This window comes from Papaver somniferum, chromosome 6 (genome assembly GCF_003573695.1).
Source record: "Papaver somniferum cultivar HN1 chromosome 6, ASM357369v1, whole genome shotgun sequence".
Taxonomy (NCBI): Eukaryota; Viridiplantae; Streptophyta; class Magnoliopsida; order Ranunculales; family Papaveraceae; genus Papaver; species Papaver somniferum.
The window spans coordinates 123,041,046-123,058,187 of NC_039363.1; the positions used below are offsets into that span (position 1 = coordinate 123,041,046).

The 17,142-nt window shown below is 37.1% G+C and overlaps 2 protein-coding genes across 2 annotated transcripts; both read right to left on the bottom strand.

Moving 5' to 3' along the window:
* Nucleotides 1-3,912: 3,912 nt before the first annotated feature.
* Nucleotides 3,913-5,179, bottom strand: LOC113289122 (ethylene-responsive transcription factor ERF011-like). The gene has a single exon (XM_026538302.1). It carries the CDS (start codon nt 4,946-4,948, stop codon nt 4,403-4,405), a length of 546 nt encoding a protein of 181 aa, XP_026394087.1. The 5' UTR covers nt 4,949-5,179; the 3' UTR covers nt 3,913-4,402.
* An 8,817-nt stretch (nt 5,180-13,996) lies between these two features.
* Nucleotides 13,997-16,222, bottom strand: LOC113289123. The gene has a single exon (XM_026538303.1). The coding sequence runs from the start codon at nt 16,178-16,180 to the stop codon at nt 14,951-14,953; it is 1,230 nt and encodes a 409-aa protein (XP_026394088.1). The 5' UTR covers nt 16,181-16,222; the 3' UTR covers nt 13,997-14,950.
* Nucleotides 16,223-17,142: the final 920 nt, after the last annotated feature.

A 17,142-nucleotide genomic window follows, 5' to 3' on the forward strand; every position in this document is an offset into this window, starting at 1 on the left:
GGTTGTGCTTTCTGTTTCTTCTTCTACTTACACATTTATATCATTCAATTACTACAAGTCTGCAACTTCATCTGGTACAAAAAAAAAATACCAAGAAGAAAGAATTTTTCTCAGAGCATTGGGGGTGTTCAGTCGGTGCAGTAATTACATAGTCACCCAAAGAGGTATTGAACCTTCTCTCTGGAACTCCTTAAGAGATACTTTTGAATGGGCCTTTACTGGAGAGTTTGAGTATAAAGCATGTAACTGAGTGAAGGTGGTTTCCGAACATTTGTTCTTGGCACCATGGTGTATGACTTTTTACAACAGATGTTTAGCAAAGATTTCGGAATATTTCAGCTTGCTTCAAGTTTTAAGAACGTGCACATGTTTCATTTGCTTGTATTTTCCATTATTACTGCTAGAGCAGGGTAGATCTGGCTTATGATTTAGTACGACGTATGAAAGCACAAACTAAAATTTCATTGTCGTGACACCTGCAAGTAGGGAAGCACCTGGGATGCATTAAAGTTGCATTGTAGCCATGATTGAATTGAAAATCAATGCTTTTATTCCAAAATTGTAAAAGTACCTTACTATATTAATATCTGTAATGGCTAATCATTGAATCATTTGGTAATTCCTGAAACTTGTAATTAGTTTTCTAAATCTTGCAGACATGCAACTGGCATCGCAAAGTTTTCTTAGTAATGTGAATGGAGATCAATCATCCGTGCGGTAATGACACCTACCACTTCTACTTGTTCATGCAACCACCAACACTGAAGATGTTGTTAGGTATTAATCTTTTCCATTTCCATTCATATTAAACTCCTAATTTTTTGTCAGTTTCAGTAAAATTTAATTTTTTATGCTTGAAATCAAATCCATGGCCAAGTTACAGTTGCTCACAATAATGGTGACAGTAACACTCTGAAAGCCTTATGACCCAAATTCGAAAATAGAACTTATTTGTATGTTTCATTTTCCCATTTCTTGCAATTCATCCTATTTTAATATTTTGTGTCCAGAAATTTCAACCATAATTTGATGGTTATGCCAGCAGAACCGCACATAATTCATCTTAAATATCCTCAAGTTTGAAAAACCTTAATATGAGTTTGCATTATTAGAATTCTGTCTTGGGCCTCCTGGCACTGGCAGTCATTAGTTTTCCTACTAGATTCGATTGTGCTGCATTTATTTATTCCTAGGAGAAGTCAAACTCTCTCTGTCTCTCCCCCAAGTTATAGCATTCACTCCATGTACATATTGGTGAAGAATTCTTTGTATTCGTAACCTCAAGCAAACAAACAGACCATTTTATCTCTTCTTCCTGTTGTCCCTCGTTCTTTAAATGTGAGTATTTCCTGGTAAGCAATTCTTAGACTGGGCCAAGTCATTCACAATTTCACTCCTTGTTCTGTTTATCCTTTCTTCACCGTTATGGAAAAGGGTTGTTTTGGTGGAAATGATGAATTTCTTTCTTCTTCGCTGTTTGTTGATCGAAGACATGTAATTCCAGTTCTCTCTATTTGTCCATGTACTGTCGACAACTATTGGATGGCACAATGGTGCAAACATGTAGCATCTGGAAACAAGTTGTGAGGTGTAGGTTTTGTATAGACCTTAGAGTGGTTGAGGTTGCCCCTTGTTAGTTTCTGCCTGCAGTTAACCTGTTTTAGTTTTACTATTTTGGTAGGAAATTTCTTGTGCTTATTTGATGTTTTTCTGCACAGTATCACATAGCACTTCACAGATATAAAAGAAAAGATGGGAATTTGAAGATGGATTCCTTGGTTTATATTTCTTCTTATATTAAAAATTGATGCAACTAGGAGTACCTAAGAAAAAGTCTTACCTAAAAAATTTTTGTTTAAAAATCCACTTCTATCTTTCTTGAAAGCTTATAGGATCTTAATTGAGGAGCTAAAGTTAAACATATTTTATATCTTAGGTTAGTATAAATTAAACGATGGTTAGGCATGACCTAACCACAATGGTCCATGCAGATTTAAATTCTTTTGGATATTTATTTTACTCTAATTCAGATCATCTATCTTCGCCACCTCCACTCACTAACTTGTTGCCCGTCAAGTCTTCGGATTAGTTTGTCCCGTGAAAGAGACGGTTTTAAGTTTAACCACCGATCTTGTCTTTGTTTGTCCGATGGCAACTTTTGCCTGGTCATTTGAGGTTTATATAGTAGCTCTATCCATGGCAGTCCATATGCAAAAAAGTTGGATAATATGTCACTTAATGGTGTACTGAAACATGGGGGCATTTTCAACAGTTCGTTCCTGATTAATCTGCTACTGAAACATAGGGGCATTTTTAACAGTTCGTTCCTGATTAATCAGCATTTAAAAGTGATTAAGGTGTCGAGTGTGGCAACAAAATAAGCAGCCCAACTCTTTTCTACAGAAGTTTGGGAACCCGAAGCCACTTGCAGGCTTACGTGTTTGTACAGCGGCTGATGGAGCCCCTCTCTTGTACCCGCGGCTAGAATTGCTCCCAAGTAATGTTGTGTGTGTTGTGAACACATTTTGCGAACCTATGTGCCTTTTACTGGCAAGACAGAAATCCCTCCTGAAAAAACAGAAAACAGTTCTTTAGACTTGCACCACACAAAAACCTTGCTATTTATCCTCCTGTCCTTGGTATGGGACCATTGTGTGGTGCACGTGAAATCACAAAGGTGTGAATGGGGTTGACCTTGACTTAGGCGTGCAAGAGATTTTACCTCAAAAGGCTGATTATCCCAACATTGTAATGTCTTCAACTAGTACTTCCTTCCTAGGCGTGCAATGACTTGCTACTTTATAAACCCAACAAAAGGGTTGTGGGAAAATGTACTCACTGACTGAACTAATAAAGATAAAAAAAACAACACTGACATTTAACTAAACGATGAAGAAAAGGATAAAAAAAAAGTTGAAGAAGATAAAAGGAGAGACTAGGAGGAGGAGTATATTTCAAGGTTTCATTGTTGATTACAGTTGGGCAGGAGGAGGGGCAACCAACAACAAATTGTACTTTCTCTTCTTCTTGTAAAGAAAAGAACAAAAAAATCAATATTTATGTGCATTTAAAAAATAACCGACCAACAAACTGAACAACCTGTTAAATGCGCACATATTCTTTTTCCTTCCTTTTCATAGAAAAGAAAATTAAAGATCCTATCCCCAGAATCAGATGACAACTATTTTGATTGTGATGAGTTTCGGATTGAATTGTCTATACTGTTATTGATAGGTTCATGTGATTGAGAGTAAAATGACACTACTCCTACTGCTCATATGATGTCTCATAAGGTTTCTTTGATTTGCACTGGTTGCTGCTAAAGGCTACTTTTTATCCGATACTGTGATAAAATCGCTGGATGATGATAAGATCAAACTGAAAACAATCGTGTTGATTCATGTTTCCGGCAAATACACAGGTACAACTACATGTTAAATGGTAATCATTACGTAGAATAGTATACAGTAATATTTTAGTATATTTGCGTTTTCCATTGACATATATAGTATATATATATATACAAAATTTAAAGATGAAGCAGCAGCACTTGAACCCATGACGGCCATGACAGCCTTAAATCCTAATATACATATATCTTATGCTTAGCTAGCGGCTTGTTCTGAGGACCACATCTCACCCCCACCGACAATTTCACACTCTCTCTCCCTCTGTAGGTATCTGATTATGTGTTGTTGCTGTTGTTTGTGACTTTGATGATCACCACGTTATCCGCAGCAACGGTTCTCTCCAATCTCCTCATACTAATCAATTCTTATCCCTTCGACTCATTTACATCTTCAGATTTTTACTTCTTTTGCCTAAAAATGTTATAATCACTTCAGAAAATTTATCAACCTTAAGTTTTCCATTTCTTCATATTTCAGATGTTATTCATTTGTATGCATGGCGTTGAATACTAATTAGCCATGGAATTTGAAAATTAATTAAAACTGGAAAATCACTGTGGGTAAAAACTGCCCATGATAACAGAATCATGGGGAAAAAACATAAATTCTTTCCCTGTTTATATATTATGAGAAGAAGAAAAAAAACATGAAAATTTTACAAAATCCCAAGAAAGAAAAATGTAAAAAAACGAAAAAGTAATACACAAACGCTTCTTTCATCTTCTTCCTCTTGCAGCAGGTTAGCAAGATGATTTTGAATGATTTTCCGTCTCAGCTTGATATTTGGCCACCCATACTTACCAGACCAATACACCTCAAAACGCAACCGTTGATATAGAACAGAAAGTCCAAGTTACTGAACCGGTACGAGGAGTTTCATAGCTTGTTCCATGAACCATCATCATATACCCTTTTCTTCAAGAGATGAGATGGACACAAAGAAGAGGAGGAGGAGATCTTGTTGCATGAACTTGTCTTCATCTGTTCGAATCCTACATGAACTCGTCTTCATCTGAAGTTTCAATCTTGGGTTTCTCGTTTAAGTCGGGATGTATCATCTTGAAAGGCCTACCACTGCTACTACTACTACAATTAGTAGAATAATTGTTGTTGCTGTTAAATACTATCCCCCCGGATGAAGAATGAAAACCAAGACCAACAGCAGATGTTTCAAGAGCATCAACCCTGGCACCGACCTCAGTAGCTTTTTTCCTGATAGATTCAGCGGATAAATCATGAAGCTGTTCTTGTTTCTCATGATTTAATGCATCAGGAAAATTCAAACGTGCTGATGGCCCTCTCAAATAATATACCGCTGTATCATATGCTCTTGCTGCTGCAACTGGTGTTGAATATGAACCTAACCAAATTCTTGATCTTTTATTTGGTTCTCTAATTTCAGCTACCCATTTCCCCCACTTTCTCATCCTTATTCCTCTATATTGCTTCTCTGATCTTCTTGTTTTACTTCTTGAATTCATCGGTGTTGTCTGTGTGCTTGTGCTGGTACTTGATGAACAACACTCTCTTGCTTCCATATCTTCTTCTGATAATCACCCCAAAGATTCACTAACCCCCACAAGAAGATGGAAATGGAAAATTTGTTAGTGTTGGGAAGGAGGTCTCTCAGTCTGCACACCCCCTTTGAACTTTGGGTTAGCTTCTCTTGTCTAAAGTTTTGGCTTTGTACTTGGGCAACACTTTTATTTTATACTCCATCAGATATGAAATGGAAAGAGAGAGAGTAGAAGATTATAAAGGTTTCTACCGTTTGTTTATCTAACTTTAATTTTGTTTCTATGTATTTTAATTAGAATCAATGAGTGATTAGTGATGATATTACTTAGGTTAGTTAGTATCGTAATGTATATGTATTATTAGAAGGACAACACACAATCCCCGCCAACTTGTCTGTCTCTTTTGCCCGCCACGTAAATTTTATTTGCCGACGTACTAATCGTAATCTCATGTACATTGTATTTCTTTTTCGCACGTGTAATAGCACTGCATATTAAATTTTACGTGATTAAATTTTGTTTGATTATATAATATTAAATCAATACTATGATTGAAGGGTGGTTGAGATTGGAAACAATATTGTTTGTGTGATTTGGTAATCTCTGTAACAGACTGCATGTTATTCACAAGACACCGGTTTATTTGGAAACAGTCAGTCATCCGAAATGATAAAATCCGATCAGAAACGGACAAATAACGTAGTTGAAAGTTTATGTACACAAGTTTGATTGATAACATGTTAATATCAGAGGGGAACATCAAACCAGTTCGTAGACATTTGCTTCACTATAAAAATGGCAGAGTTACCAGTTATTTTCCACTGTAGCAGAAGAATGACAGTGGAGTGGAGGGAGAGGGGCTGTGAGGGGTTGTGCTCCAATAAAAAGAGGATATCGAGTTGGATAATGTAGAAATTCTAGTCTCTGTAACTTCCACGTACTAGTAAATTAGTCGGCTATGAAAGCTGGCAATTCTTCGGTATGTCATTGCTTACTTTTCCAGTGGAAATTAACCTAATCCTTCATAGGTGGCGGTGTGGCGGTGTCGTTTTTATAACCTAGTGTCGTTGCTACTTTGGAAACCTATTGTTTAATATAATACGTTTTACGGCATTAATTAGTATGCCTTTGACTGACATTGGTGGATGGGGGAAATTCTACGAACAATGGATTACTAGAAGCACTTGATATTTTATGACTTCTTCAATATTCTCTTTATGTATATCATCTACAGAAAAATACGTTAGCGCATCAGTTGGTTCATGATAAACTCGTCAGCCCCATTTAAAGGTAGGCTTGACGGACCATCAAAAAGAACAAAAGAAAAAGAAGGATGTCTTTGAGATGTAACCCTAAAATGCATCAAAAAACAAAAGAAAAAGGAAGCTCTAATGAGCTGCACCTAATGCATTCAAAATACACCAGTTGTATGAACCCCACGATCTCTTCAAGATGAGAAAAGACTATTTGCAGCGGTCCACCATTTTTGAGAGAATAGTTTTTTTTATGTAAGAAAGGATTAGTGCAGATGATTATCCTTGGAGAATCCCAGCACAGTGTATTTTTAATATGTATGGGGAGTATGGTTATGCTAAGAAAATGACACGCAGCTAATATTCCTTCCTGTTCCTGGTGTAAAGGATCACCGACTTCATAATTTTATAACCCCAGAAAAAATAAAGTTCATTAATTAATGGAAGTGAAATGAAATGAAATATCCTAGTAGTAGTAGCAGCAGCAACAGTATAGGCCAATTTTTAAGGTTGGATGATGACGAGGAGAAGGGTCCAAGAGGACCACGTGATTATAACCCAGGTGGATCAATAAACCTAATTAGCTTTTCTCTTTGGTATAAATTTAATTTAATATTATTATTATGCATTTTGTGGATAAGTATTATTTGGATATATAATTTAATGTGTGTGATAATCCATGGCTTGCTGGCCACTTGATTCTTTGATAGACAAGTTGATCTTATAAGATTGAAAGGTCCCTAATAAAAGTAGAAATTTGATAGAGAAGTGGTCGGTGAGTGATGGTGGTGGCATGAAGTGGGATAGTGAAGGATGTTTGCCTTGTTTTTTAGGTGAAATCATCTAAAATTCTTTGCGTCCACGCAAAGATGTTCTTCTAAATAGGAGTCCAAACACCAACTTTAATAACCACCGCTACTAGTGGCGGATATTTGTATTAGTGGTGGGTATATTCTCAACTCGTTACTGTAATAGTGTACGATTTTGCTATTCTATTAGAACCAATTTTACTATTCTACTAAAAATAACATGTGATTATTATTTTTTTGTCAGAATAATTAAAATAGGAAACAAGTTTAAGACGAAACAAAAGCTTTTCACAAAGCAAAACAATCAAAATGCTGCCCCCTGCCTGCCTTCTTGATTTTATCCGGAATCAAACTTAAGGAATATCAAAATATGTGTATTTTATTCCGTTTGTATAAGAAATTTGAAGGGTTTGATGACGAACAGGATGATGCTACGATGATTAACACAAATGTCAACTTAATCAGTCCTAAAGTAAGCTATAAATTGCTTTCGGAAAAGAAATTAAGCTATAAATTCAAGCTCAAATTGTACTTGATTAACATTTCCACATGCTTATGATTCCTAATCCACTAATTAATTTCATTTTTTAAGGCTTACTTGGAATTTAGACACCAATAATTATTCATTACAGTTGTCTAATCTTTAAAATACATTTTGGACATCTTAATACACAACCTGAAATACACATAGTTTAAGATGGTACTATTATTCTCAAATGATGAATGACTGCACTTGCAAGTGAGATTGGCCAAGACATTAACTGCTTCCGAAACAGTTATAACAATGGAAACAGAGAAAATACATCTCATGGTTGTTGGAGATGGCACACCTAATGAGAAAGATAGGCTGACGATAGCGACAATGATTATCAAAATAAATCAGATAATAAGACGCTTATTTCTCCATCACCCACAGTTGAAAATTATCAGTGTGACCTTTGTTTCATTAAAGTTTTGACAAAAGATATTTCCCCTTGCAAGAAGTAACTTACCGTGCAGCTGCATGGAATTTGAGCATATGAGAATTTCTTCGGCAATTTCTTCTTCTGACCATATAACACTGATTAGATCTAGAATAAAAACGTCTAAGTTCAATGGAGCAACAAAAAATCACAGTCAATGGAACGGTCTCACTGGTCTGTGTTCAGTTCACCCCATGTATTTCAACATAATGCAGGAAAACAAAATCCTTTCAAATCTTGCTTTAAAGTATAGATGATTGACTAAAACCACCACAATTCACATCATCGTCACTAGTAGTTAATAAGAAAGAGTTGAGTAATCAAAAGTGTGGAATGATGATAATTAGAATAAAGTCAAAACTTAGATAAAGCCAACACACACATGCGGACAAGAAATCTTTAAACTACTCCCAACTCCTTTCATGACTTTTCTTGAGCCCCCTAAATTTGTTGCCATCATCAAGAACAAACAGTCTAAAGCCGAATGACCTCAATAATAGTAACTTTAAAGTTCAAAACAGAGAACGATAGATAGGGGTTAGTTAGGAGTCTAATAGTGACTAATAAAGTCGTGGTGCCGATTAAAAAAGGTTGAGTGGAACTAATAGCTGGGGAGCTTCCCGAGATTGATTACCTATGAAAAGACATCAACACAAAGAAGAGCAGTAAAAACGTTTCCAGGAGGTGTGTAAAGGCCGTCAGTGTCGCAAACATACATACCAAAGAAAAGCAAGAAGAGTCATGCTACTCACAGGCTGCCCACAAAATGGCAGGACACAGGTATCTTATAGAAAAAGGCGCAGGACATGCAGGCCCAGTAAACTGCATGCTCTATGGTCAAGAAGGTCTGAAGTTTATCGTGCAATCTTATTTGGAGTACAAATATCAATTTTGAAGTATGAAATTTGTATCTTATGCATCAAACTAAAACAAGAAAAAAAAAACAAACTGTAACATCCTCATTATTAGACTTGTTAGGGCCAAAATTTGAAGAACAAAACAAAACATCCAACTGTTCGGATCATAAAAGTAGTCAATAATATCCAACTTAATAATATTGCAATAATGCAGACTCAATGTCAATAGTGTCACGTGCAATTACTTTTATATCGCGCTTTCCATGAGATACCGATCATGTAATATGTTACCTGAAGTTGATGCGAGTCTTTTAAGCATATATAAGAAACATAAGAGCAAGTCTACAACCACAAATCACAAAAGCAGAAGAAAAAACGATAAGAACTAAGGAAAATACAAGTCAAATTCTATGAGCATCCTTATCAGATGTCAAAAACTTCAATTATTGGGCCCTTTAAGATTTCATGTTAACCATTGTCAAGTCTAGTGTTTGCAGGGATTTAGATTCTAAGTCATGCTGGATGTAGCTAATAGCAGACGTTCAATTGAACGGGCTACAAAAGAATTCTTATCTAAGAACACAGTTAGCAGTGCAGATATTTTCAAATTACTGCAGTATAATGCCAAATGGTAAACGACAGCCGTACTTTCTGTAAAAGCTCATCCCATGCTTGTCAGATGAGCTACTGGACAACCGAAACACTACTTAGATACAACAGGTATCAGGGGAGAATTCTAGGGACCTTGTTCCCTTTTCTTGAACTTTATAACTGACTGAAATTACTAGCATTAGATCTTCAAAGTTCAAACCACTACTAGACATTCTTCTTATCACCAAAACCCCAACTCTGCCTCCCATGTTAAACTCTAAAAAGTAAAGTCAAGTGGATATCTGACATTTTATCCCACCACATTGGACGCAAAACAACACCAGGCAGATCAAAATTAACTAGACCACAGCCAAAGAGTGTTTCACATCATCCTGTGAGATAATGAAGAGATAGATGATCCACTTACAGAGTTTAATATACCTAAACACTTAACTGCAACAAAATTGTGATGAAGTCTCTCTTAACGAGAGAAAATTGTCGGCCATAAAAGTCATATTTTGAAATTTTTGTTATCCATGAAAGAGGACGGTTTCACCATATTACTGTTATCAAGGTCCTTTATAAGCAAGGAATTCGTATAGATTAAAAACTCTAACTCATTCTATGTCTCGCTCACTCGCTCATCAACACAGCGGATATCTATCTATATTATATGGAGCTCAATAACAAGTCATTTCCATCGTCACTTACTAATAACCCGTTTCTCTTTGCTAACGAATTATGACATTTATGGCCGACAATTTTCTCTCGTTAAGAGAGACTTCATCACAATTTTGTTGCAGTTAAGTGTTTAGGAAAATGGAGGTAAGTGATGATATAATATAGATAGATACAGGTGTTGATGAGCGAGTGGGAGAAACATAGAATGAGTTAGAGTTTCTAATCTATACGAATTCCTTGCTTATAAAGAAGCTTGATAACAATAATATAGTGAAACCGTCCTCTTTCGAGGCAAGGTATAACCGTGAATAACAAAATTTCAAAACTCTCGTTAAGAGAGACTTCATCACAATTTGACGTTGATAAATCAAAATTAACTAGACCACAGACAAAAGGGAAACCATCACATTTCTCTTAACAGTCCCATATGTTTCATCAAACCTTTGACTGTATCTAGTGCCTTCCTATCACCTACTCAGGCTCTACATTACTTTCCTGTATTTATCCATATCGGAGATAATGTATTACTCTTCTCATCTTCCAGAGACCGACTTAAAACTCTACACTACCTTGGAGCATCTACAGCCATATGTGAGATGCATTAATTGTCTGAATGATAAGGCTCAAAGCTACCTTAAAGGCATATGTCGTTGACAAAAGGTAAATCTGTCTCTTAACCGCCATAACAGAGAAGCTGTATGAAAACATCTTTGCTATTCTTAATATCTCACAGCTTCCTAACGGCAAGTTCTGTGGGAGTTTTTAAATGCAAATTTAATGGTTTAGAGGATACTATGGGAGTGGTTAAGAGTAGTGAAGCCCCATCCAAGGACGGCTAAACCTATTCAGCTGTTGGATTAGTCTAGTCTAGGTCAATCGTTTTAATCTAGCCTGATGGTAGGTGTCACTGTTTCATTGCTACCAATTAGCGTTTATTCTTTTAAACTTTAAATATTTTAATCGGATACACTATTTATATTCTCAATAAAAAGTAATACAAAACACGCCACTTGCTCGTTGGTGGCGACGTAGCGTGTTTTCAACCGTTTAATCCCCAAGTGAGACCACATTCAACCAGATAGGTTTCTCACTCAAGAGAATGAACGGTTGAAAACACACCACGTCACCACCAACGAGCAAGTGGCATATTTTCAACCACATGTTATACAAATAATTAGTAGGTCCCATTAGAGTGCCGACGTCGAGGCGTGCACCCTATCAAGACTCATTCTTTGTACTATTCTAATAGAGGAAGGGACCCATTAAATGTCACGAATTATGTTCCCTTTACATTTTTCTATCAAAAGAAACAAATCAAATGATCTGCATCATCTATTTTTGTTGCTTTTCCTAAGTGCACGGATGGCCCATCAAAAGAAGAAGATTGATTACTATGGAAATAAATTATTATATACCAACATAAAGAAGAGCAGTAAAAACATGTTTAGGAGGTGTGTAGAAGTGGCCAGTGTCACTAAGAAACATACCAAGGAAAATAAGAGAAGTCATGCTATTCCGACTCCACTTAGTATGCCCACCTAATGGCAGGACAGGTATGCTAAACGCGCAGGATGCGTCGGGCTCAGTGAACTGCAAACTCTGACGTCAGGCGGGTTGCAGTTTGTCGGGTGATCTTATCTGGAATACGGAAACCAATTTTGAAGTATGAAACTTGCATGTTACGCATCAAACTAAAACAAGAAAGAAGAGAAACATTAACTACTCATTTTTGTGCTTGTTAAGAGACAAAAATATGAAGAGCAAAACAAAATATCCAACTGTTTGAGCATAAGAGGTAGTCAATTATGTCGGACAACTTAATCATGTTGCAACAATGCAGACTCAAGGTCAAAATTTTCACGTGCAGTTATTGTTATGTCGAGCTTTCCATGAAGAGGATACCGAATCATATAAAATACTTTAGAACAGTAACTGAAGTTGATGCGAGTCTTCCAAGCATATACAAGATGAGCGAGTCTTCTTCTTACCAAAACTCCAAATCTGCCTCCCTTGTGAAACCCCGAAAGTTAAAGGCCACTCAAGTGGATATCTGACATTTTACCTCACTACTAGATGCACAACAAGACCACCAGGCGGATCAAAATTAACAAGACCAGCCAAAGTGTGCTTCTCATCATCACATGAGATAATGAAAAAGACGATCCACTTACATGGTTTAAAATACCTCAACACCTAACCACTACATCTCTCTTAGCAGTCCCATATCTATATGTCTCATCAAACCTCTGACATATCTAGTGTTCTTCCAATCACCTACTCTGGCTCTATGAGTCTACGTTACTTTCTTGTAATCAAAGTCCATCTCGAAGATAAAGTGTTCCTCTTCTCATCTTACAGAGATTGACTCAAAGACCCGACGCTACCTTAAACCATCCGAAGTCAAACATGAGAGGCGTTAATTGTCTAAATGACAAAGCTTAAAGATACCTTCAAAGCACATGTCAACGGCAAAAGGTAAATATATCTCTTCACCGTCATAACAGAGAAGCTGTACGTACGAAATCATCTTTGTTATACTTAATTTTTCACAACTTCTTAATGGTAAGTCTACAGATGCAAATATGATGGTTTTGAGGCACCTATGGGAGTGGTTAATCCACACCAAACACACAGGAAGGCTAACTTTAGGCAGCTGTTGGACTAGCCTAGTGTAGGTCGATCAGCTTAATCTAGCCCGATGGCACAAGTGCCACCGTCCAATCCCCATTAATAATTCTTTACGAAAAACAATAAAAAAAAAACACGTCATTTGCTCGCTTGTGGCGATGTGGCATGTTTTCAACCATTTAATCCCCACTAATTATTCAATCTAGCGGGTTTGCCCCTCAAGAGTGAACGGCTGAAAACATGCCACGTTGCCACCAGCGAGCAAGTGACGTATTTTCTATAATTTTTTATAAAAAATAAATAGTAGGTCCCATAAGAGTGATTAGAGGGACCACGTAGGGGTGTGCACCCTATCATGACTTATTCTTCGTCCCTATTCTAATAGAGCAACCGGCCCATTAAATGTCACGCTTTCAGTTTTCGAGACATCTTTACACCAAACAAGTGATGATCCATATCATCTATTCTTGTTGCTTCTTCATACGCCACCACCTAGTTCAAATAGATACATTGACCATCAAAACAAGTGTTTGATGGTTTCCCACAGGCCCCGCCCTAAAGAAACAGAGAAGACGTTGGTGACCAAAGCAATGTAGCTACAGGGATACTTTCACCACCAACATAATAGATACACTTTTGTAATAAAAGTACCACCTAATACACGTACCCAGGCCCCGGCTATGGGAAGCAGATGAGCTCATCAATACCCTCATCGCATATGGATGACTAAAAGAATGCTACCCTTCTGAAGCTTTTGCAAACTAAACCCCAGTGTTTTGGGCTAAGATCACCAATAACTGTTGGCACCTCTGCCAATAAACTTCCACATGAAAGTCCGGGTCTGAGAAAGCGCCCTTATATGAATTCATGAAGCAACTTGTTCAAGATAAGAACTTCAAATTTGACCCGTGGCTGATTATTTTATTCTCAAACAATGGATAAGGGTTAATAAAGTTAATATGGACCTAGCACTTACGCCTCATTTCAGTTATACTAGTATCGAAAGCAAACAACCGTAGTTATAAGCACGCCTTACTTTAGTTATACTAGTACTAAAAGCAAACAACTATAAATCTCTTTTAGAATCATAACGAGGAGAACAATACGTAAGATGTGGCTAGAGTTCAATTTTATATTGAAGTATAGAACAGCATTGTCCTTGAAGTATTCAGCTTTAACACAAGATAGCAAGGTTCAAGAGGCTCTCACCATGTCCGGCAATATTTTCTATCAATCATAATTATATTGGAGGTAAAACACGCTAGAAAAATAAGGAAATAAATGATAGCTTAACCTGGAATACATATTGTGCAATATCTTTGTAGACACAGGTGTGAAATGTCTGCTGTACAAGGATTTTCAAACTTATTCCAGCATTTCAATTGTTCCTTATGGTCAGCATAAATGTTTATTGCTGGACTCTCCCAATATATAACAACTCTTAAGGACAAGTATTCCAGCAAATGCAACAGAGATACGCGATCATTTGCACACAAAAAACAAACATTCAATGAGTGAACAGTAAGGTTCTCTTTAACTTAGCTGCAAACATAGTGACATTTCAAATAAAGTATGTTAGGTAAAAGAATCATGCAGACATGTACTGCGAAAATCTGGCAACGCAATGACTAGAAACTAGAAGAGACCATGAACACTTATGCTTTGTGATACGAAACCATTAATTGCTAGTCCTAAGTTGAATAAGCAAAACACGTCAACTGAAATAGCAAACACATCAAACATGAATATTGATCTGAAATAATTTAAAGTAGGAATACGTACGCCATCTGCAGACCCGGTGTTAAACACGTTCGATCTTATGTTGAGCTTTGAAATTATTGGAGTACCATAAGTTGTAGCAGATACAAGATTTGTAATGCGAGCCAAGAGCAAAATAGATAGCAAGATGGTGTGTTATTGGCATTCTCTGTATACATCCTTGTACAATTAACCGACGTCACAGGCAATGTTCTCCCTGATTAAGAATTACACAATAAATAGCTGGTGGTCCTCTTTCCTGCTCCTTTTTACTTTTTCCTCATCCATGTCATGGAGTAGCTGCTAAACTGTCGTGTCCCTTAATTAACTAAATTCAGTAGTAGAATCAGTGCCAGACTGATTGAGCCTAAATTAAAAGAACCCATGTGGCCCTTCTTCACTGTCCTACATCTTTTTATACCAAATGGTCCGAGGTTTCAAAACGAGCGTTATCGCCCGTCTTTGTGAATTTGATACCACACAACTAGTACTCCTCCTCATCCTCACCTTCTGAAAATGCAGAAATCCTAGGACCATGAAAACCAGTTTTCGTAATAACAAGCTCATCCACTAACTGATCCAAATTACGGTCCTCCACCACATCATCATAATCATCATCACTATAATCATCGTCTTCGTCAACATCATCACTATCTTCGTCAAAACCCCTCATTGAAAAGGATTCATGATCACTCCTTTCCATGAATTCTAATCTACTCTTCCAGGACATCAACTCCTCCTCACCTATCTCTCCATTCTCAACCCCATTCCAAGGAACCCAAAAATCAGCATGAGGACCCAATGCTCTATGGGAATCACCAATAACAACAGTACCCAAACTAGAACCTTGAGCCCTCTTAAGCATCTCAGAAAAATCTGAATCGTCCGAAACCAAAAACAACCAATCAATCCCACTATTCATCGAATGCTGCATTTGTCTCTTAACAGCCCAATCTGCAGCTTGTGGTTTATCTTCAACTTCTTTCACAAAAACCCCTGCACGTCTAAGTTCGGCAGCAAGTCCATACCCTACTTTCGGCTTTATCAATGACCTAGCTGCTTCTTCATACTTATGATTCCCACTAACAAAACGTTCTTTAAATTTCTGTCTCTTTTTACCTTTAAGTGACCTCATTCTACTAAGTTTCTTTTGCCTTTCCCTCTCATGTAATTGTTTAAAATGTTTCCTCAAATCAATATTTGTACGACATTTTCGACCACACACACCACAAACATAAGGATCAGTAGGTATACTCACTCCTTTACGTTCAAGAATATCTAATTCGCGACGTTCGTTCCGTTCTTGACGAACCCAATGCGGTAAATGAATAAATGCATGACGATTAGCATAAGCAAATATCTCAACAATATCACCAAATGTAAGAGCTACCTTTTTCAGTGCCATTGCTGCTTGATAAGGTGGACCATGAGGTGGTTTATTATCAAGATCCCATAAAACTACAACTCTTTTCCTCTTAGCTGACCAAATCCCTTGACTGTTTTTGACCATGTCCACTTCTGTAACTGAAGCTGTAGAAGAAGAGGAGCTGCTGGTATTGGGTGTGGAACAACAAGTGATTCTCCTGGGATTTGATGGTTTCGTTAGGGTTATTGAATTGGGAAATTTAGGGTTCATAAATTTCGGTTTAGGGTTTATGAAAGGGGGTCTGAGAAGGAGAAGGTCTGTGGTGAAATTGTTCCCAACGGAATTCATTTTTATTTTTCAATTCCTCACTCCAAAAATAGGAGGAGATGAGGAAGATGAGGTTTTTAGCCATTTTTTGCTGACCGAGTCGGATATAACAAAGGAGTCTTGCACCTAGTTAGTAAGTTCGCGAATGATTCGTGAATCATTCGCGAATTTTTCTGTATCACGAATTTTACCGTCTTATTCGCGTACGTTTGCAACTCCGAATCCAAGTCGCGTATTATGTGGCATTCCCGGATTATTTGCGAACCGTTCACGAATTTTACGTATTCGGAATGATACGTCCGCTTAATTCGTCATAAATTCTTTAGTTTTTACTTTTCAAAGACTCCACTTTTTGGGCTTTACTGCCTTCCGAGCATACACGACCGAATATTAGACGTGTTGTAATTTTTATGAAAAAAAAACGACTGAAGAGATTTGAAGGTGAAGGTGAGAGAGATCTCAAACTCACTAACCAAGCATCTAAACCACCATACGACGTCCTCTTGGATAATTAATGTTGTATATATTATTAATATCATCATATTAAGTTTATTTTTCTTTAAATAACTCACACATATGCATAAAAATTGGTCTATGACCTTATAAATACAAATTATTTGTTATATATAGATACCGAATTTTCAGAGCCGAACACATTTATAAATCGAATTATACACGTACGTATGCTGTTCCGAATTACTGACGAATCACGTCCCGTTGACCGAATTTTGGACCGAATCTGGATTTTACAAAACCGTATAATACTCGTACGTTTGCCGTTCCGTACGTTTACCGAATCCCGAATTGCTAACTAGGGTCTTGCAGACCATCACTACTGTCTATGCTAGTCAGATTTGTGTACCTTGGAGTTGGAGTTGGAGTTGGAGTTGGACTTGGACGACAGTTTTCCATCAAATCAGGCCTTCAGCAGAATTAGCCGCCAGTTTGGCCTAATAGTTGGGCCAAATTCAACCGTCTGAGTT

Coding starts and splice junctions, on each gene's coding strand:
- LOC113289123 (XM_026538303.1), bottom strand. CDS start 16,180: ATGAATTCCGTTGGGAACAATTTCACCACAGACCTTCTCCTTCTCAGA.
- LOC113289122 (XM_026538302.1), bottom strand. CDS start 4,948: ATGGAAGCAAGAGAGTGTTGTTCATCAAGTACCAGCACAAGCACACAG.